At 43.7% G+C, this 21,785-nt stretch overlaps 1 protein-coding gene across 1 annotated transcript in view; it reads right to left on the bottom strand.

The window, feature by feature from the left end:
- LOC311145231 (all trans-polyprenyl-diphosphate synthase PDSS2-like) overlaps positions 1 to 21,785 on the bottom strand; it is a 64,629-nt gene that overhangs the window by 25,910 nt on the left and 16,934 nt on the right. The window contains exon 3 of the mRNA XM_084181463.1: positions 8,550 to 8,748. Within this exon, the coding sequence (XP_084037589.1) occupies positions 8,550 to 8,748 (199 nt within the window). The remainder of the gene's footprint in view (positions 1 to 8,549; positions 8,749 to 21,785) is intronic.

The following is a 21,785-nucleotide window of genomic DNA, read 5'->3' as shown; positions in this document are numbered from 1 at the left end:
ATCAGATGACCTGGCCTCCACAATCCCCCGAACTCAACCCAATTGAGATGGTTTGGGATGAGTCGGAAAGCAGAGTGAAGGAAAAGCAGCCAACAAGTGCTCAGCATATGTGGGAACTCCTTCAAGACTGTTGAAAAGCATTCCAGGTGAAGCTGGTTGAGAGAATGCCAAGAGTGTGCAAAGCTGTCATCAAGGCAAAGGGTGGCTATTTGAAGAATCTCAAATATTAAATATATTTTGATTTGTTTAACACTTTTTTGGGGACTACATAATTCCATATGTGTTATTTCATAGTTTTGATGTCTTCACTATTATTCTACAATGTAAAAAATAGTAAAAATAAAGAAAAACCCTTGAATGAGTAGGTGTGTCCAAACTTTTGACTGGTACTGTATATATTTTCCATCAAGGATTGAATCGGGTTCTCTATTTGTCATTGTCCTTTTGTTTAGGAGGCAGTGTCACAAACATAGTTTAGACACATTTGTGAGTACTACATTTTGACATTTCAACTAGGCTATGCTTTACAATGCTTGTGAAACTTTCACCTCCTGTACTCCCTTTTAACCCATGGATGCGTGGCCACGCACGTCTCCAACTCAATCATCAAGTTTGCTGACGACAACAGTGGTAGGCCTAATTACCAACCTTGACGACACAGCCTGCAGGGCCCTGGCGGAGTATTTAGGGAAAATAACCTCTCCAACAAAATGAAGGAGCTGTTCGTGGACTTCAGGAGACAGCAGAGCGACCACCCCCCCTCATCCACATCGACAGGGCCGCAGTGGAGAGGGTGAAAAGCTTCAAGTTCCTCGGCGTGCACATCACTGACAATCTGAAATGGTCCATCCACACAGACAGTGTGGTGGAGAAGGCACTACAGCGTCTCTTCAACCTTTGGGAGGCTGTAGAAAATCAGCTTGGCCTCTAAAGTCCCTCACAAACTTCTACAGATGCACCATTGAGGGCATCCTGTCAGGCTGTATCACCGCCTGGTCTGCAACCGCAGGGCTCTCCAGAGGGTGGTGCAGTCAGCCCAACGCATCACCGGGGGCACACTGCCTGCCCTCCAGGACATCTACAGCACCCGGTGTCACAGGAAGGCCAAGAAGATCAAGGACCTCAGCCACCCGAGCCACAGCCTGTTCACCCTGCTACCATCTAGACTGCAGAGACGGTACAGGTGCATCAAAGCTGGGACCGAGAGAAACAGCTTCTATCTCCAGGCCATCAGACTGTTAAATAGTCACCACTAGCTGGCCTCCGCCCAGTACCTTGCCCTGAACTTAGTCCCTGTTACATAGTCATTGAACACTGGTCACTTTAATCATGTTTACATACTGTTTTACCCACAACATATGTATATACTGTATTCTAGTCAAGGCTTATCCTATATAACTACTGCTGTACTCACCTTTCCTATTCATATACTGTCCATAATGTATATATACACACCATCATATACATACTGTACAGTGCCTTGCAAAAGTATTCATCCCCCTTGGCGTTTTTCCTATTTTGTTGCATTACAACCTGTAATTTAAATGGATTTTTATTTGGATTTCATGTAATGGACATACACGAAATGAAAAAAATTACTTGTTTCAAACAAAAATAAAAAAAATAACGGAAAAGTTGAGAGTGCATATGTACTCACCCCTTTGCTATGAAGCCCCTAAATAAGATCTGGTGCAAACAATTACCTTCAGAAGTCACATAATTAGTTAAATAAAGTTCACCTGTGTGCAATCTAAGTGTCACATGATCTGGCACATGATCTCAGTATACAGTGGGGAAAAAAAGTATTTAGTCAGCCACCAATTGTGCAAGTTCTCCCACTTAAAAAGATGAGAGGCCTGTAATTTTCATCATAGGTACACGTCAACTCTGACAGACAAATTGAGAAAAAAAAATCTAGAAAATCACATTGTAGGATTTTTTATGAAGTTATTTGCAAATTATGGTGGAAAATAAGTATTTGGTCACCTACAAACAAGCAAGATTTCTGGCTCTCACAGACCTGTAACTTCTTCTTTAAGAGGCTCCTCTGTCCTCCACTCGTTACCTGTATTAATGGCACCTGTTTGAACTTGTTATCAGTCAAGACACCTGTCCACAACCTCAAACAGTCACACTCCAAACTCCACTATGGCCAAGACCAAAGAGCTGTCAAAGGACACCAGAAACAAAATTGTAGACCTGCACCAGGCTGGGAAGACTGAATCTGCAATAGGTAAGCAGCTTGGTTTGAAGAAATCAACTGTGGGAGCAATTATTAGGAAATGGAAGAAATACAAGACCACTGATAATCTCCCTCGATCTGGGGCTCCACGCAAGATCTCACCCCGTGGGGTCAAAATGATCACAAGAACGGTGAGCAAAAATCCCAGAACCACACGGGGGGACCTAGTGAATGACCTGCAGAGAGCTGGGACCAAAGTAACAAAGCCTACCATCAGTAACACACTACGCCGCCAGGGACTCAAATCCTGCAGTGCCAGACGTGTCCCCCTGCTTAAGCCAGTACATGTCCAGGCCCGTCTGAAGTTTGCTAGAATGCATTTGGATGATCCAGAAGAGGATTGGGAGAATGTCATATGGTCAGATGAAACCAAAATATAACTTTTTGGTAAAAATTCAACTCGTCGTGTTTGGAGGACAAAGAATGCTGAGTTGCATCCAAAGAACACTATACCTACTGTGAAGCATGGGGGTGGAAACATCATGCTTTGGGGCTGTTTTTCTGCAAAGGGACCAGGACGACTGATCCGTGTAAAGGAAAGAATTAATGGGGCCATGTATCGTGAGATTTTGAGTGAAAACCTCCTTCCATCAGCAAGGGCATTGAAGATGAAACGTGGCTGGGTCTTTCAGCATGACAATGATCCCAAACACACCGCCCGGGCAACGAAGGAGTGGCTTCGTAAGAAGCATTTCAAGGTCCTGGAAGGGCCTAGCTAGTCTCCAGATCTCAACCCCATAGAAAATCTTTGGAGGGAGTTGAAAGTCCGTGTTGCCCAGCGACAGCCCCAAAACATCACTGCTCTAGAGGAGATCTGCATGGAGGAATGGGCCAAAATACCAGCAACAGTGTGTGAAAACCTTGTGAAGACTTACAGAAAACATTTGACCTGTGTCATTGCCAACAAAGGGTATATAACAAAGTATTGAGAAACTTTTGTTATTGACCAAATACTTATTTTCCACCATAATTTGCAAATAAATTCATTAAAAATCCTACAATGTGATTTTCTGGATTTTTTTTCTCTCATTTTGTCTGTCATAGTTGACGTGTACCTATGATGAAAATTACAGGCCTCTCTCATCTTTTTAAGTGGGAGAACTTGCACAATTGGTGGCTGACTAAATACTTTTTTTCCCCACTGTATATATACACATCTGTTCTGAAAGGCCCCAGAGTCTGCAACACCACTAAGCAAGGGGCACCAACAAGCAACCGGCACCATGAAGACCAAGGAGCCCTCCAAACAGGTCAGGGACAAAGTTGTGGAGAAGTACAGATCAGGCTTGGGTTATAAAACAATATCAGAAACTTTGAACATCCCACGGAGCACCATTAAATCCATTTTTTTTAAATGGAAAGAATATGGCACCACAACAAACCTGCCAAGAGAGGGCCGCCCACCAAAACTCACAGACCAGGCAAGGAGGGCATTAATCAGAGACGCAACAAAGAGACCAAAGATAACCCTGAAGTAGCTGCAAAGCTCCACAGCGGAGATTGGAGTATCTGTCCATAGGACCACTTTTAGCCGTACACTCCACAGAGCTGGGCTTTACGGAAGGGTGGCCAGAAAAAAAGCCATTGCTTAAAGAAAAAAATAAGCAAACACGTTTGGTGTTCGCCAAAAGGCATGTGGGAGACTCCCCAAACATATGGAAGAAGGTACTCTGGTCAGATGAGACAAAAATTGAGCTTTTTGACCATCAAGGAAAACGTTATGTCTGGCGCAAACCCAACACCTCTCATCACCCCGAGAACACCATCCCCACAGTGAAGCGTGGTGGCAGCATCATGCTGTGGGGATGTTTCACATCGGCAGGGACTGGGAAACTGGTCAGAATTGAAGGAATAATGGATGGCGCTAAATACAAGGAAATTCTTGAGGGAAACCGGTTTCAGTCTTCCAGAGATTTGAGACTGGGAAGGAGGTTCACCTTCCAGCAGGACAATGACCCTAAGCATACTGCTAAAGCAACACTTGAGTGGTTTAAGGGGAACATTTAAATGTCTTGGAATGGCCTAGTCAAAGCCCAGACCTCAATCCAATTGAGAATCTGTGGTATGACTTAAAGATTGCTGTACACCAGCGGAACCCATCCAACTTGAAGGAGCTGGAGCAGTGTTGCCTTGAAGAATGGGCAAAAATCCCAGTGGCTAGATGTGCCAAGTTTATAGAGACATACCCCAAGAGACTTGCAGCTGTAATTGCTGCAAAAGGTGGCTCTACAAAGTATTGACTTTGGGGGGGGTGAATAGTTACAGTGAGGGAAAAAAGTATTTGATCCCCTGCTGATTTTGTACGTTTGCCCACTGCCAAAGAAATGATCAGTCTATAATTTTAATGGTAGGTTTATTTGAACAGTGAGAGACAGAATAACAACAAAAAAATCCAGAAAAACACATGTCAAAAATGTTATAAATTGATTTCCATTTTAATAAGGGAAATAATTATTTGACCCCCTCTCAATCAGAAAGATTTCTGGCTCCCAGGTGTCTTTTATACACGTAATGAGCTGAGATTAGGAGCACACTCTTAAAGGGAGTGCTCCTAATCTCAGCTTGTTACCTGTATAAAAGACACCTGTCCACAGAAGCAATCAATCAATCAGATTCCAAACTCTCCACCATGGCCAAGACCAAAGAGCTCTCCAAGGATGTCAGGGACAAGATTGTAGACCTACACAAGGCTGGAATGGGTTAAAGACCATCGCCAAGCAGCTTGGTGAGAAGGTGACAACAGTTGGTGCGATTATTCGCAAATGGAAGAAACACAAAATAACTGTCAATCTCCCTCGGCCTGGGGCTCCATGCAAGATCTCACCTCGTGGAGTTGCAATGATCATGAGAACGGTGAGGAATCAGCCCAGAACTACACGGGAGGATCTTGTCAATGATCTCAAGGCAGCTGGGACCATAGTCACCAAGAAAACAATTGGTAACACACTACGCCGTGAAGGACTGAAATCCTGCAGCGCCCGCAAGGTCCCCCTGCTCAAGAAAGCACATATACAGGCCCGTCTGAAGTTTGCCAATGAACATCTGAATGATTCAGAGGAGAACTGGGTGAAAGTGTTGTGGTCAGATGAGACCAAAATCAAGCTCTTTGGCATCAACTCAACTCGCCGTGTTTGGAGGAGGAGGAATGCTGCCTATGACCCCAAGAACACCATCCCCACCGTCAAACATGGAGGTGGAAACATTATGCTTTGGGGGTGTTTTTCTGCTAAGGGGACAGGACAATTTCATCTTATCAAAGGGACGATGGACAGGGCCATGTACCGTCAAATCTTGGGTGAGAACCTCCTTCCCTCAATCAGGGCATTGAAAATGGGTCGTGGATGGGTATTCCAGCATGACAATGACCCAAAACACACGGCCAAGGCAACAAAGGAGTGGCTCAAGATGAAGCACATTAAGGTCCTGGAGTGGCCTAGCCAGTCTCCAGACCTTAATCCCATAGAAAATCTGTGGAGGGAGCAGAAGGTTTGAGTTGCCAAACGTCAGGCTCGAAACCTTAATGACTTGGAGAAGATCTGCAAAGAGGAGTGGGACAAAATCCCTCCTGAGATGTGTGCAAACCTGGTGGCCAACTACAAGAAACGTCTGACCTCTGTGATTGCCAACAAGGGTTTTGCCACCAAGTACTAAATACTTATTTCCCTCATTAAAATGCTGATTTTTTGTTGTTGTTATTCTGTCTCTCACTGTTCAAATAAACCTACCATTAAAATTATAGACTGATCATGTCTTTGTCAGTGGGCCAACGTACAAAATCAGCAGGGGATCAAATACTTTTTTCCCCTCACTGTATGCACGCTCAAGTTCTGTTTATTTGTCTTATTTCTTGTTTGTTTCACAAAAAAATATATTTTGCATCTTCAAAGTGGTAGGCATGTTGTGTAAATCGAATGATACAAACCCCCCAAAAATCTATTTTAATTCCAGGTTGTAAGGCAACAAAATAGGAAAAATGCCAAGGGGGGCGAATACTTTCGCAAGCCACTGTATATACACTGAGTATACCAAACATTAGGAACACCTTCCTAAAATTGAGTTGCCCTCAGAACAGCCTCAATTCATCGGGGCATGGACTCTACAAGGTGTCGAAAACGTTCCACAGGGATGCTGGCCCATGTTGACTCCAATGCTTCCCACAGTTGTGTCAAGTTGGATGGATGTTCTTTGGGTGGTGGACCATTCTTGATACACAAGAAATTGTTGAGCGTGAAAATCCGAGCAGCGTTGCAATTCTTGACACAAACCGGTGCGCCTGGCACCTACTACCATACCCCGTTAAAAGGCACTTAAATCTTTTGTCTTGCCCATTCAAAATCTGAATGGCACAAATACACAATCCATGTCTCAATCTTCTCAAGGCTTAAAAATCCTTCTTTAACCTGTCTCCTCCCCTTAATCTACACTGATTGAAGTGGATTTAGAAGTGACATCAATAATGGATCATTGCTTTCACCTGGATTCACCTGGTCAGTCATGTAAAGAGCAGGTGTTCAAAAACGTATATACTCAATGTATATGTATACTGAACAAAAATATCAACGCAACATGTAAAGTGTTGGTCCCATGTTTCATGAGCTGAAATAAAAGATCCCAGAAATGTTCCATATGCAGAAAAAGCTTATTTCTCTCAAATTTAGTGCACAAATTTGTTTACATCCCTGTTAGTGAGCATTTCTCTTTTTCGCCCCAACCTTTTTTTAAGGTGTCTGACCAACAGATGCATATCTGTATTCCCAGTCATGTGAAATCCATAGATTAAGGCCTAATGAATATATTCCAAACTCATTCAAGGGTTTTTCTTTATGTTTACTAATTTCTACATATGTAGAATAAAAGTGAAGACATCAAAACTATGAAATAACACATATGGTGTCATGTATTAACCAAAAAAGTGTTAAACAAATCATATGTGGGAACTACATCAAGACTGTTGGAAAAGCATTCCAGGTGAAGCTGGTTGAGTGAATGCCAAGAGTGTGCAAAGCTGTCATCAAGGCAAAGGGTGGCTATTTTAAGAATCTCAAATATAAAATACATTTTAATTTGTGTAACACTTTTTTGGTTACCACATGATTCCATGTGTTATTTCATAGTTTTGATGTCTTCACTATTATTCTACAACGTAAAAAATAGTAATATATTCCGGGCTATGCCATTGCTCGTTCTGATATTTTTAAAATGTATTTATTTTTGGGTATACTGTACTTTTGGAGCCATAAACATAAGCATTTTGATGCACCTGCAATAACATCTGCTAAATATGTGTACATGACCAATAACATTTGATTGATTTCATCTGAGGGGAAGAGTGGGTAGAAGGCCGTACGAGAATGAAACCTCTTCTACTTACTGTGTATATAGGGGTGCATTATTCCCACCCAAACATATTTTGACATGCATGTTTGTCCAGCAGGGGGAACTCTAGAATGTCATTTAATTATAAAAAATAAGATATTATGAATAACACTAAGATGTAATAATGCCTATGTTTACTGTCACTGACAACCTCTGAAAGCTGCCAGATGTGTTTTTGCTGTAATATGCCCAAATGTATTTGAGGGGAGGGGGGGGGGGGGGTACTTCTACTATCACCTTTGTCATGATCACCATGACTTTAGGTGGCATTTTAAATGCCTGTTTTTCTGTCTGAGCATGAACCATCTGAGCTGAGGCAGGGGGGAGAATTTGTTAAGATTGCAAAGCAAAGAGAAAATAGGTTATTTTGTGCAGCCACATTCTGACAGTTGAGCTTGGTGACAGATTCTGTCAGCAAAGGGTTGCCAGCGTATGCACTGGAAGTGATCTGTGACCCCCATGCCCGCACCCAGACACGGACACATGCACGCACAGACACACACTAACACACATAATCTGCAGAAGTGCTTGGCAAGAATGAGTAGAAGGTCATACGAGAACGCAACCTCTTCTACGTACTGTGTATATGCGGGTGCATTATTCCCACCCAAACATATTTTTTTATTTGTGTGTGAGTATCTGTCTGCCTGCCAGTGGCCTAAGTGAGAGAAAAGATTGGTTGATTCAATCAATCCACAACAGCTAGGAAGATTAAGTGGTGTTTAAACTCCTCCGTTTGTGTTCTCATCAATATCGTTAGCCATACTGCAACGATCTCAACATTGTCAAGTATCATTTCATCTCACTGAAGATCTATTGAGACCTCACACAGGTAAAAGGCTGAATTCAGATTGCATTTTGGAAGACTAATTTGAAAGCAGAACAAAAAAGCTACAGGGCAAGAAATCTTTCTATGATGACTATTTCATACCTTAGTATTGTTTAGCTGGGCCAGTCCGGTGCAGGCGTTAGCGAGCAAGAAGTCCCCACTGAGAACGGCCATCTTGTTTCCAAACTGCATGTCCTTCAGGGGTCCGTCTGAGTTGGTCCACTCCTTGAGGTTGACGATCCCACGGTGCACCAGGAAGGCCGTGTGGATGAGCTCTGTGATTTCAGCCAGGTTCCGCTGGCTGCAAAGGAGAAAAACATACTTTATGACATCAATAAAACATCAAATTTAATATATAACACATACAGTGAGCTCCAAAAGTATTGGGACAGTGACACATTTTTTGTTGTTTTGGCTCTGTACTCCAGCACTTTGGATTTAAATCTGATACAATGAGGTTAAAGGGATACTTTGGGATTTTGGCAATGAGGCCCTTTATCTACTTCCCTAGTCAGATGAACTAGTGGATGCCATTTTTATGTCTCTGTGTCCAGTATGAAGGAAGTTAAATGTAGTTTCAAGAGCCAATACTAACTAGCGTTAGAGAAATGACTGGAAGTCTGTGGGTATCGGCTTTAATTTGAGGGTATTGTCATCTGTATCAGGTGAACCATTAGAAATTACAGCACTTTTTGTACATAGTCCCCCCCATTTTAGGGGACCAAAAGTTACAGCCGCACAAATATCATACCCCCAAGACATCCTAACCTCTCACCATTACAATAAGAGGCGAGGTTAGCATACAGTGCTATGAGTGGCACAGTGGTCTAAGGCACTGCATCGCAGTGCTGGCTGTGCCACTAGAGATCCTGGTTCGTATCCAGGCTCTGTCGTAGCCGGCCGGGACCGGGAGACCCATGGGGAGGCGCACAATTGGCCCAGCGTCATCCAGGGTATGGGAGGGAATGGCCGGCAGGGATGTAGCTCAGTTGGTAGAGCATGGTGTTTGCAACGCCAGGGTTGTGGGTTCAATTCCCACGGGGGGCCAGTATGAAAAAAATATATACAGTGGGGGGAAAAAGTATTTAGTCAGCCACCAATTGTGCAAGTTCTCCCACTTAAAAAGATGAGAGGCCTGTCATTTTCATCATAGGTACACGTCAACTATGACAGACAAAATGAGAAAAAAAAATCCAGAAAATCACATTGTAGGATTTTTTATGAATTTATTTGCAAATTATGGTGGAAAATAAGTATTTGGTCAATAACAAAAGTTTCTCAATACTTTGTTATATACCCTTTGTTGGCAATGACACAGTCAAACGTTTTCTGTAAGTCTTCACAAGGTTTTCACACACTGTTGCTGGTATTTTGGCCCATTCCTCCATGCAGATCTCCTCTAGAGCAGTGATGTTTTGGGGCTGTCGCTGGGCAACACGGACTTTCAACTCCCTCCAAAGATTTTCTATGGGGTTGAGATCTGGAGACTGGCTAGGCCACTCCAGGACCTTGAAATGCTTCTTATGGAGCCACACCTTCGTTGCCCGGGCGGTGTGTTTGGGATCATTGTCATGCTGAAAGACCCAGCCACGTTTCATCTTCAATGCCCTTGCTGATGGAAGGAGGTTTTCACTCAAAATCTCACGATACATGGCCCCATTCATTCTTTCCTTTACACGGATCAGTCGTCCTGGTCCCTTTGCAGAAAAACAGCCCCAAAGCATGATGTTTCCACCCCCATGCTTCACGGTAGGTATGGTGTTCTTTGGATGCAACTCAGCATTCTTTGTCCTCCAAACACGACGAGTTGAGTTTTTACCAAAAAGTTATATTTTGGTTTCATCTGACCATATGACATTCTCCCAATCCTCTTCTGGATCATCCAAATGCACTCTAGCAAACTTCAGACGGGCCTGGACATGTACTGGCTTAAGCAGGGGGACACGTCTGGCACTGCAGGATTTGAGTCCCTGGCGGCGTAGTGTGTTACTGATGGTAGGCTTTGTTACTTTGGTCCCAGCTCTCTGCAGGTCATTCACTAGGTCCCCCCGTGTGGTTCTGGGATTTTTGCTCACCGTTCTTGTGATAATTTTGACCCCACGGGGTGAGATCTTGCGTGGAGCCCCAGATCGAGGGAGATTATCAGTGGTCTTGTATGTCTTCCATTTCCTAATAATTGCTCCCACAGTTGATTTCTTCAAACCAAGCTGCTTACCTATTGCAGATTCAGTCTTACCAGCCTGGTGCAGGTCTACAATTTTGTTTCTGGTGTCCTTTGACAGCTCTTTGGTCTTGGCCATAGTGGAGTTTGGAGTGTGACTGTTTGAGGTCGTGGACAGGTGTCTTTTATACTGATAACAAGTTCAAACAGGTGCCATTAATACAGGTAACGAGTGGAGGAAGAAGTTACAGGTCTGTGAGAGCCAGAAATCTTGCTTGTTTGTAGGTGACCAAATACTTATTTTCCACCATAATTTGCAAATAAATTCATAAAAAATCCTACAATGTGATTTTCTGGATTTTTTTTCCTCAATTTGTCTGTCATAGTTGACGTGTACCTATGATGAAAATTACAGGCCTCTCATCTATTTAAGTGGGAGAACTTGCACAATTGGTGCCTGACTAAATACTTTTTTCCCCCACTGTGTATATATTTATATAAAATAAAAATAATGTATGCACTCACTAACTGTAAGTCGCTCTGGATAAGAGTGTCTGCTAAATGACTAAAATGTAAAATGTAATGAAAAAGTATTTGCCCCATTTCTAATTTTCTCTACTTTTGCATATTTGTGATACTGAATGTTATCAAATCTTCAACCAAAACCTAATATTAGATAAAGGGAACATAAGTGAACAAATAACACAATTACATATTTATTTCATAAACAAAGTTATGCAACACCCAATTCCCCTGTGTGAAAAAGTAATTGCCCCCTTACACTCAATAACTGGTTGTGCCACCTTTAGCTGCAATGGCTCCAACCAAATGCTTCCTGTAGTTGTTGATCAGTCTCTCACGTCGCTGTGGAGGGATTTTGGCTCACTCTTCCATGCAGAACTGCTTTAACTCAGTGACGTGTGGGTTTTCAAGCATGAACTGCTCGTTTCAAGTCCTGCCACAACATCTCAATTGGGATTAGGTCTGGACTTTGACTAGGCCATTCCAAAACGTCCAATTTGTTGCTTTTTAGCAATTTTCATGTAGACTTGATTGTGTGTTTTGGATCATTGTCTTGCTGCATGACCCAGCTGCGCTTCAGCTTCAGCTCACAGACGGATGGTCTGACATTCTCCTGTAGAATTATCTGATACAGAGCAGAATTCATGGTTCCTTCTATTAAGGCCTCCAGGTCCTGAGGCAGCAAAGCATCCCCAAACCATCACACCACCACCACCATGCTTGACCTTTGGTATGATGTTCTTACTGTGGAATGCAGAGTTTGGTTTTCGCCAGGCATTACTGGAACCATGTCATCCAAAAAGTTATACTTTTGAATCATCTGTCCATAGAACGTTCTTCCAAGAGTCTTGATGATCATCCAGGTGCTTTTTGGAAAACTTGAGTTAACTTTTTGGACGAGTTGGGTCCCATTATGCCTGGCGAAAACCAAACACACTTCTACATCCATGTAGAAGTGTTGAGAAACATATTATATTCTTATTTACAATAAAGTGTCTCCAAAATGACACAATACATTATTTACCATTAATTTCTATTGGGCACAAAATAATCTGAAACACAACCAAAACAAACAGCAAATTCATCCAACCAATTTATAGAGTCACAAGATTGATGTAGTCATTGTGTGCTATGAATATGGGACCAAATACAGAACTTTTTACTACTTTAACACACAAGTGAATTCGTCCCAATACTATTGGTCCCCTAAAATGGGGGTACTATGAAAAAAATTAATGCTGTAATTTCTAAACGGTTCACCCTCAAATTAAAGCTGACAGTCTGCAATTTAACCTCAAAGTCATTGTATCATTTCAAATCCAAAACAACAAAATGTGTCACTGTCCCAATACTTTTGGAGCTTATTGTATTTCACATTCACTTCTACAACAGCATGTATGTATCAAATGTTATGAGTTCCAATGGTTTAAAAATCAAAAGTGCAAATTATAGGGTGTCCAATCAAAAACATATTTTGACCAATGGGTAAAATAAGTGTGTAGATAATCCTCTCATAAAACCAATAGTCCAAACCTCATGTCTCTATCATAATCCGTTCAAATGTTTTTTTTTGAGTTTTTACCATTGTAGCATGGTCAGAATTAAAATCAATGGAGGCCAGAGAAGAAGAAAAAAAAGTGGTCAAAAATCAGGAAAGTTGGGCTCCCGAGTGTCACAGTGCTAGAGACATCACTACAGACCCTGGTTCGTTCCCGGGCTATCGGGAGTCCCATAGGGCGGCGCACAATTGGCCCAGCGTCGTCTGGGTTAGGGGAGGGTTTGGCCGGGGGGAGGCTTTACTTGGCTCATCGCGCTCTAGCGACTCCTTGTGGCGGGCCGGGCGCCTGCAGCCTGACCTCGGTCATCAGGTGAACTGTGTTTCCTCTGACACATTGGTACGGCTGGCTTCCGGGTTAAGTGGGCGGGTGTTAAGAAGCGCGATTTGTTTTGATTCGGAGGACACGAGTCGACCTTCGCCTCCCGAGCCCGTTGGGGTTGCAGTGATGAGACAAGATCGAAATTGGGGAGAAAAATAAAGAGGGTAAAATACAAAAAATATTTACAAAATATTCTGCGGATTCTGTGCTAGAATTAAGGCTCCTGTCTACCTGACAGGCTCACTTTCCCATTGAACTCGTCATCTTTCTTCTCGAATCCGCAGGATATCGATTTTGAGACATGACGTAGTATTTTCATATTTTAGTATACGATTTGCATATTAATTCAAAATTCCTGTTATTTTTCGAAGATTTCCCACAAAAACAAACGTATCTCTGAAATATCAACGGAGCACTGAGCGTATAACCAAGCTTTTTATTTTCAAAGCCTTTTACATTTAATTTAGCTCTGTCATGCTAATGTTGGTTTTTGCGACCTGCGGAAACAACTTTGAAGACGACCATCACAAAATGTAAAATCCTCAAAAGTTGTTACGAGAAACCTGCACCGCTATGTCAACAGAGCTCGGTGGTTACTATCGGATGTATTAGTTTACGAAATCCAACTTTTGGGATATGTTAATGATATGTTAGAAAAAAACTGTATAGAACAATTATGCCTGCACACTGTTAAAGCTCCTAATTCACCGCTTTATTAACAACGTTTCGATCCGAAACAGATCTACGTCAGGTCAAAAACCCCACTAAATGATTCAGAACATGAATAATTATATTTGTCTTGGTACAATGTATTTTATAGCATAAGGAAGTGACATTTCATCACCAAAGCGCGTTCACACATCCTACAAATTAGACAATTTTTCAGAGCTTTTTTAAAATAGATTTTGAATAGATTTTATAGAAATTGGAGAAAAAAAGTTTACCATTATTGAGGAAAAATAAATAAGCCTTTACTCAGTGCCATAATAGTCCTTAGAAATAACAGTTATTCTTGATTACCAGAAAAGAAGTGCAAGTGGTTTTTGAATGGAGCCTTTGAACTTGGCCTGAGGGAGCCTATAATCAAATGTTGATTCATTCATTGCGGGTGGATAATTACGTCCCTCTCCATATGGGCTGAGCCTGCCAGGGCGAGACAGACCGGGGGATCTGTCTGTGGAGGGAGCCAGGGATGGGTGCGATGATGGCCACTTAGGACCATCTTTCAGCCGGTGTGAAACAGTCCTGATAAGACATTTCAATTCCAGTCGTCTGTCAATTCTAGTTGTTCCTGCCCATAATACGTCGTATAGCAGGTAATTGCATGTTCTACAGTTGCTCAGAGAGAGTTGTTATTAAAATGCAATAATTTATTTCTCTGCTCAATCATATCTATTGTACCCCTTCTGTGGAGAGGAGTAGATTTGGCAATGTCTTTCATTTCAATCCCTGCCACTGCATTGATGTTATTGTTAACACACACAGGATGCAATTGTGTTGCTGTTAGGGATGAAAATGACAGCCTAAATGTTGAGAACAATTGATCTAATTTAACATGATGTAATTGGACCTTACATTCAAAATAGGCCTATTTGATTATTGGATTCAACATTCAATGCAGTTTAATAATTTATCTGGTCATACTCCCTATATCAAATAGTAACCTTGGTACAAATCTCAGACAAATACCGAACACATTGTTACTGCAGCAAAAGTAAAAAGCAGGATATTGAGTACATCCTGTACAAATGCAGCTAAATAATAATAATGTTGGCAATAGGAGCTATTCTGACACCACCACTCCTCCCACCCCACCCTAGGACCCCTACAGAGTCCTCGCCCGTTCTCTGCCTTAGATCTACAACTCATGATAAGCAGAGTCTTCGCCAGGAGAGGAAAAAGGGAACTTGTGTATAAATAGCTTTGGCACCCGGTTGCATAGCAACTGATGCCATCTTGCTGAGGCGTTCCCGCCCCCAACACGCCCCTTGTCCTGAGTGTTCTGTTCCATTTTCCTCCCTCTACAGGGTCCCCATTACCCTGCAATACAGCTGTGTATCTGGCTTCTCCCTCTCTGAATGTCTGTCTGTGTCTTTATCACTCTCTCTGATTTTGTCTGTCTTTCTCGCTCCATCTCTCTGATTCCGTACAGCTCTGGCCCTCTCTCTATGTTTAGTTCCCCGGTGAGCCATCAGTATTGGGCACTGGAGTGGGAGACATTTTACAAATGCTGGCTGTCAGGAGGGGGGAGAACATTCCCCTAGAGGTATCAATCAATCCCCCCCATCAGTGCTCCGGCCCAGGTGCTAATGAGCCCACCCTCTGACAGGGAAGAGGGGGGCGAGACAGAACGAGAGAGAGGGAAATGGGGGTTGTGGTACAGAAAGAAAGGCGCAAATGAGGTGACCCAGTAGAGGTTTCTCTGAGCGTGCGTGCGTATGGACGTGTCCCCACAAGAATAGTAAACAAACACAACTGGGGACATTTTGTTAGTCCCCACAAGGTCAAATGCTATTTCTAGGGGGTTTAGGGTTAAGGTTTGAATTAGTGTTAGGGTTAGAATTAGGTTTAGGGTTTTGAGCTAGGGTTAGGTTTAGTGTTTGTGTGAGTCTACACACATATGATTGTGTATACAAATGCAAAAGTCAGTACAATATAATATAGTTAGTCATCATGAGTCACGACTTAGTAGCAGGCACATGAGGTCATGAAACTTATGCATTATGAGGATTCTGATGTAGATTTCTAGCTTTTCTTTTTTTTTTTAAGTGACACTACAAAGGTTTTGTATACTTTAAGCCAGTAGCTTTAAATGTAGCACTCAAGAGCCAAAAAGGGTCCCTGAAAATTGTGCACAATGTCACATACAGTGCCTTCAGAAAGTATTCACACCCTATTACTTTCTCCACATTTTGTTGTGTTACAAAGTGGGATTCAAATTGATTTATTTGTCATTTCTTGTCAATGATCTACACAAAATACTCTGTCAAAGTGGAAGAAAAACATCTAACAAAAATGTATGGAAAATAAAATGCTAATATACAGTATCTTGATTAGATAAGTATTCAATCCCTCAAGTCAATACATGTTAGAATCACCTTTGGCAGCGATTACAGCTGAGTCTTTCTGGGTAGGTCTCTAAGCGCTTTGCACACCTGAATTGTACAATATTTGCCCAATATTATTAAAACAATTATTCAAGCTCTGTCAAGTTGGTTGTTGATCATTGCTAGACAGCCATTTTCAAGTCTTGCTACAGATTTTCAGGCTGATTGAAGTCAAACCTCAAATCAAATGTTATTCGTCACATACGTGTTTAGCAGATGTTATAGCGGGTGTAGCGAAATGCTTGTGCTTCTAGCTCAGACAGTGCAGTAATATCTAACAATTTCACAACATATACCCAATACACACAAAACTAGTAAGGAATGGGATTTAAGAATATATACATATATGGACAAGCAATGACAGAGCGGCATGGATTAAGATACAGAATAATATTATTGAATAGAATGCAGTATATACATATGAGATGAGTAGTGCAAGATATGTAAACATTATTAAAGTGACTAGTGTTCCATTTCTTAAAGTGGCCAGTGATTTCAATAGGCAGCAGCAGCCTCTAATGTGCTAGTGATGGCTATTTAACAGTCTGATGGCCTTGAGATAGAAGCTGTTTTTCATTATCTCGGTCCCAGCTTTGATGCACCTGTACTGACCTCGCCTTCTGGACGATAGCGGGGTGAACAGGCAGTGGCTCGGGTGGTTGATGTCCTTGATGATCTTTTTGGCCTTCCTGTGACATCGGGTGCTGTATGTGTCTTGGAGGGCGGGTAGTTTGCCCCCGATAATGCGTTCGGCAGACCGCACCACCCTCTGGAGAGCCCTGCGGTTGTGGGCGGCTTGAAGCTTTCCACCTTCTCCACTGCGGTCCTGTCGATGTGGATAGGGGGGTGCACCCTCTGCTGTTTCCTGAAGTCCACGATCATCTCCTTTGTTTTGTTGATGTTGAGTGAGAGGTTATTTTCCTGGCACCACACTCCCAGAGCCCTCACCTCCTCCCTGTAGGCGGTCTCGTCATTGTTGGTAATCAAGCCTACTACTGTTGTGTCGTCTGCAAACTTGATGATTGAGTTGGAGGCGTGCTTGGCCACGCAGTCATGGGTGAACAGGAAGTACAGGAGGGGGCTGAGCACGCACCCTTGTGGGGCCCCAGTGTTGAGGATCAGCGAAGTGGAGATGTTGTTTCCTGCCTTCACCACCTGGGGGTGGCCCGTCAGAAAGTCCAGGACCTTGGAGGGTACTATGGTGTTGAATGCTGAGCTATAGTCAATTAACAGCATTCTTACATAGGTATTAATCTTGTCCAGATGGGATAGGGCAGTGTGATGGCAATTGCATTGTCTGTGGATCTATTGGGGCGGTAAGCAAATTGAAGTGGGCCTAGGGTGACAGGTAAGGTAGAGGTGATATGATCCTTGACTAGTCTCTCAAAGCACTTCATGATGACAGAGGTGAGTGCTACAGGGCAATAGTCATTTAGTTCAGTTACCTTTGCTTTCTTGGGTACAGGAACAATGGTGGCCATCTTGAAGCATGTGGGAACAGCAGACTAGGAAAGGGAGAGATTGAATATGTCCATGAACACACCAGCCAGCTGGTCTGCGCATGCTCTGAGGACGCGGCTAGGGATGTCGTCTGGGCCGGCAGCCTTGCGGGGTTAAGATGCTTAAATGTCTTAATCACGTCGGCCATGGAGAAGGAGAGGCCACAGTCCTTGGTAGTGGGCCTCGTCAGTGGCACTGTGTTATCTTCAAAGCGGGCGAAGAAGGTGTTTAGCTTGTCTGGAAGCGAGACGTCGGTGTCGGCGATGTGGCTGGTTTTCTTTTTGTAGTCCGTGATTGTCTGTAGACTCTGCCACATACGTCTCGTGTCTGAGCAGTTGAATTGCGACTCCACTTTGTCTCTATATATGTCACACCCTGGTTCTGGGACTCTATATGTTGAGCCAGGGTGTGTTAATTCTATGTGTTCTGTTTCTATGTTGGGTGTTTCTAGTTCGTCATTTTCTATGTTTGACTGAGTGACTCCCAATCAGAGGCAACGAGTGTCAGCTGTGTGCTGGTTGTCTCTGATTGGGAGCCATATTTAACTGTCTGTGTTTCACTTTGTGGTTGTGGGTTTTTGTTCCTTGTCGGTCTTTGTCACCGTGGACTTCACGAGTCGTTTATTGTTTTTGTTTAGTGTGCTTATTATCACTGACGGTAATAAAGTCAATCATGTTCGCTCAACACGCTGCGTATTGGTCTACTTCTCGTCAAGACGATCGTGACAGAAAAACCCACCATACCAAGACCAAGCAGCGTGTCCAGGAGCAGGCAGCCTGGACGTGGGAGCAGATCTTGGACGGGCAGGGGTCCTGGACCTGGGAGGAAATCCTGGCCGGGATGGATCGCCGGCCATGGAGTGAGACGGTGGAGAGGCGACGGAGAGAGGAGCAGCGGCGTCAGCAGGGTCAACGTCGGACAGGCGAGAGGCAACCCCAAAAAAAATTTAGGGGGGGGCACACGGCAGGGACGACGAGGGAGCAGGAGGTAGTGTTGCAGAGGATGGAGCATTTGGAGGCGATAAGGGAAAGGGTGAGAAAGGAGGCACGGCGAGAGGAACTCGGTAGGCAGCTGAGGGAGCGGGGGGTTATGACGAAACCCAGTCCCGCTCCTCACACCAAGCAAGTGGTGTGCGTCACCAGTCCGGTCCGGCCCGTTCCTGTTTCCCGCACTAAGTGTAAGGTGCACGCCGCCAGCCCAGCCCGGCATGTTCCTGCCCCTCACACCAAGCCTACGGTGTGCGTCGCCAGCCCAGCCCGGCCTGTCCCTGCTCCACGCACCAAGCCTACGGTGTGCGTCGCCAGCCCAGCCCGGCCTGTTCCTGCTCCACGCACCAAGCCTACGGTGTGCGTCGCCAGCCCAGTCCGGCCAGTTGCTGCTCCACGCACCAAGCCTACGGTGTGCGTCGCCAGCCCAGCCCGGCCTGTCCCTGCTCCACGCACCAAGCCTACGGTGTGCGTCGCCAACCCGGTCCGGCCTGTTCCTGCCACTCGCACCAAGTCTACGGTGTGCGTCGCCAGCCCGGCCCGGCCCGTTCCTGCCACTCGCACCAAGCCAGGGGTGCGAGTCGTCAGTCCGGCACAACCCGTGCCTGGGTCATCGGTGCCAATTCAGGTACCGCTCAACTGCTCCACTAAGGAGCTGAAGCCTACCGCTCCTGCTACGTCCAGTCCAGCTCCAGCCAGCGGGGCCAGACCGGACCAGGGGCGCTATGGGGGGTTTGTTGGAGGGTGGTGGGCAAGCCCGGAGCCGGAGCCGCCGCCGAGGAGGAATGCCCACCCAGCCCTCCCCTGTTTTGCTCGTATTTAGGCGCGGTCGCAGTCCGCGCCTTTAGGGGGGGGTACTGTCACACCCTGGTTCTGGGACTCTATATGTTGAGCCAGGGTGTGTTCATTCTATGTGTTCTGTTTCTATGTTGGGTGTTTCTAGTTCGTCATTTTCTATGTTTGACTGAGTGACTCCCAATCAGAGGCAACGAGTGTCAGCTGTGTGCTGGTTGTCTCTGATTGGGAGCCATATTTAACTGTCTGTGTTTCACTTTGTGGTTGTGGGTTTTTGTTCCTTGTCGGTCTTTGTCACCGTGGACTTCACGAGTCGTTTATTGTTTTTGTTTAGTGTGCTTATTATCACTGACGGTAATAAAGTCAATCATGTTCGCTCAACACGCTGCGTATTGGTCTACTTCTCGTCAAGACGATCATGACACTATACTGATGTTTTGCCAGTTTAATTGCCTTGCGGAGTGAGTAGCTACACTGTTTGTATTCTGCCATATTCCCAGTCACCTTGCCATGGTTGAATGCGGTGGTTCGCGCTTTCAGATTTGCTCGAATGCTGCCGTCTATCCACGGTTTCTGGTTAGGGTAGGTTTTAATAGTCACAGTAGGCACAACATCACCTATACACTTCCTGATAAACTCAGTCACCATTTCAGTGTATATTTCTAAATTATTTTCGGAAGCTACCCGGAACATATCCCAGTCCGCGTGATCAAAACAATCTTGAAGCGTGGATTCCGATTGGTCAGACCAGCGTTGAATAGTCTTTAGCACGGGTACTTCCTGTTTGAGTTTCTGCCTATAGGACGGGAGAAGCAAAATGGAGTCGTGGTCAGATTTGCCGAAAGGAGGGCGGGGGAGGGCCTTATAACCATCTCGGAAGTTTGAATAGCAATGGTCGAGGATTTTAGCAGCGCTAGTACAACAGTCAATATGTTGATAGAACTTCGGCAGCCTAGTCCTCAAATTTGCTTTGTTAAAATCCCTGGCTACAATAAATGCAGCCTCATTTAGGCCACTCAGGAACATACCATGTCGTCTTGGTAAGCAACTCCAGTGTATATTTGGCCTTGTGATTTAGGTAATTGTCCTGCTAAAAGGTGAATTTGTCTCCCAATGTCTGTTGGAAAGCAGACAACCATGTTTTCCTCTAGGATTTTGCCTGTACTTAGCTCTATTACGTTTATTGTTATCTACCTAATCCTTGCCAATGACAAGCATACCCATAACATGATGCAGCCACCACCATGCTTGAAAATATGTTTTTGGTGATGTGTTGGATATACCCCAAACATAATGCTTTGTATTCAGGACAAAAAGTTAATTTCTTTGCCACATTTTTGCAGTATTACTTTAGTGCCATATTGCAAACAGGATGCATGGTTTGGAATTTGATATTTATTTACATGCTTCCTTCTTTCCACTCTGTAATTTATGTAAATATTGTGGCGTAACTACCATGTTGTTGATCCAGCCTCAGTTATCTCGTATCACAGCCGGTTTTAAAATCACCATTGGCCTCATGGTGAAATCAAAGCGGTTTATTTATTCTTCTCTTTTTTTTGCAACCGAGTTAGGAAGGGTGCCTGTATCTTTGTAGTGACTGGGTGTATTGATATACCATCCAAAGTGTAATTAATAACTGCATCATGCTCAAAGGTATATTCATTGTCTGCTTTTTTTTACCCATCTACCAATAGATGCCATTCTTTGCGAACCATTGGAAAACCTCCCTGGTCTTTGTGGTGGAATCTGTGCTTGAAATTCACTGCTCGACTGAGGGACCTTACGGATAATTGTATGTGTGGGGTACAGAGATGGGGTAGTCATTTAAAAATCATGTTAAACACTATTATTGCACACAGAGTCCATGCAACTTATGTGACTTATTAAGCACACTTATTGACTCAAGACATTTCAGCTTTTCATTTAGTGCAATACATTCAATATTTATCAGATGACAACAGACATGTGCAATGCCATTTTGCTAGCAGCCACACATAAGTAAATTAGTTTACTAAAGCAAGGTATTTTTGCAAAAAATATGCATGGCAATTATAATTATGTTTATCATAGCAAGAATGTAGCCAGCTAGATTTCCTAATGTTTTGCTTCAAGTTAATCTTACATTTTACGAAGAGAAAAACTACACCAGAGGAAATTACCGGAGAAAAGTAGCATACACATCAGTCAGAGTGCTGTCTGGTGATCCAATGACTAGAGCAAATATAACTGAAGCACAAAATTACTCCTCTTACATTCATGATATGGAGCTAAACCTGACTGAAGCCTTTCTAGATCTGCTTTTACAAAACGCAGCAAGATAGATATTTTTCTGCGTTTTATCTTTCCTTTTCTGCGTATTAAACACAGAATCCTGGGTTAACACGACC

This window comes from Coregonus lavaretus, assembly GCF_964263955.1.
Source record: "Coregonus lavaretus genome assembly, chromosome: 18".
Taxonomy (NCBI): Eukaryota; Metazoa; Chordata; class Actinopteri; order Salmoniformes; family Salmonidae; genus Coregonus; species Coregonus lavaretus.
This window is presented reverse-complemented; position numbering and strand designations above follow the sequence as displayed.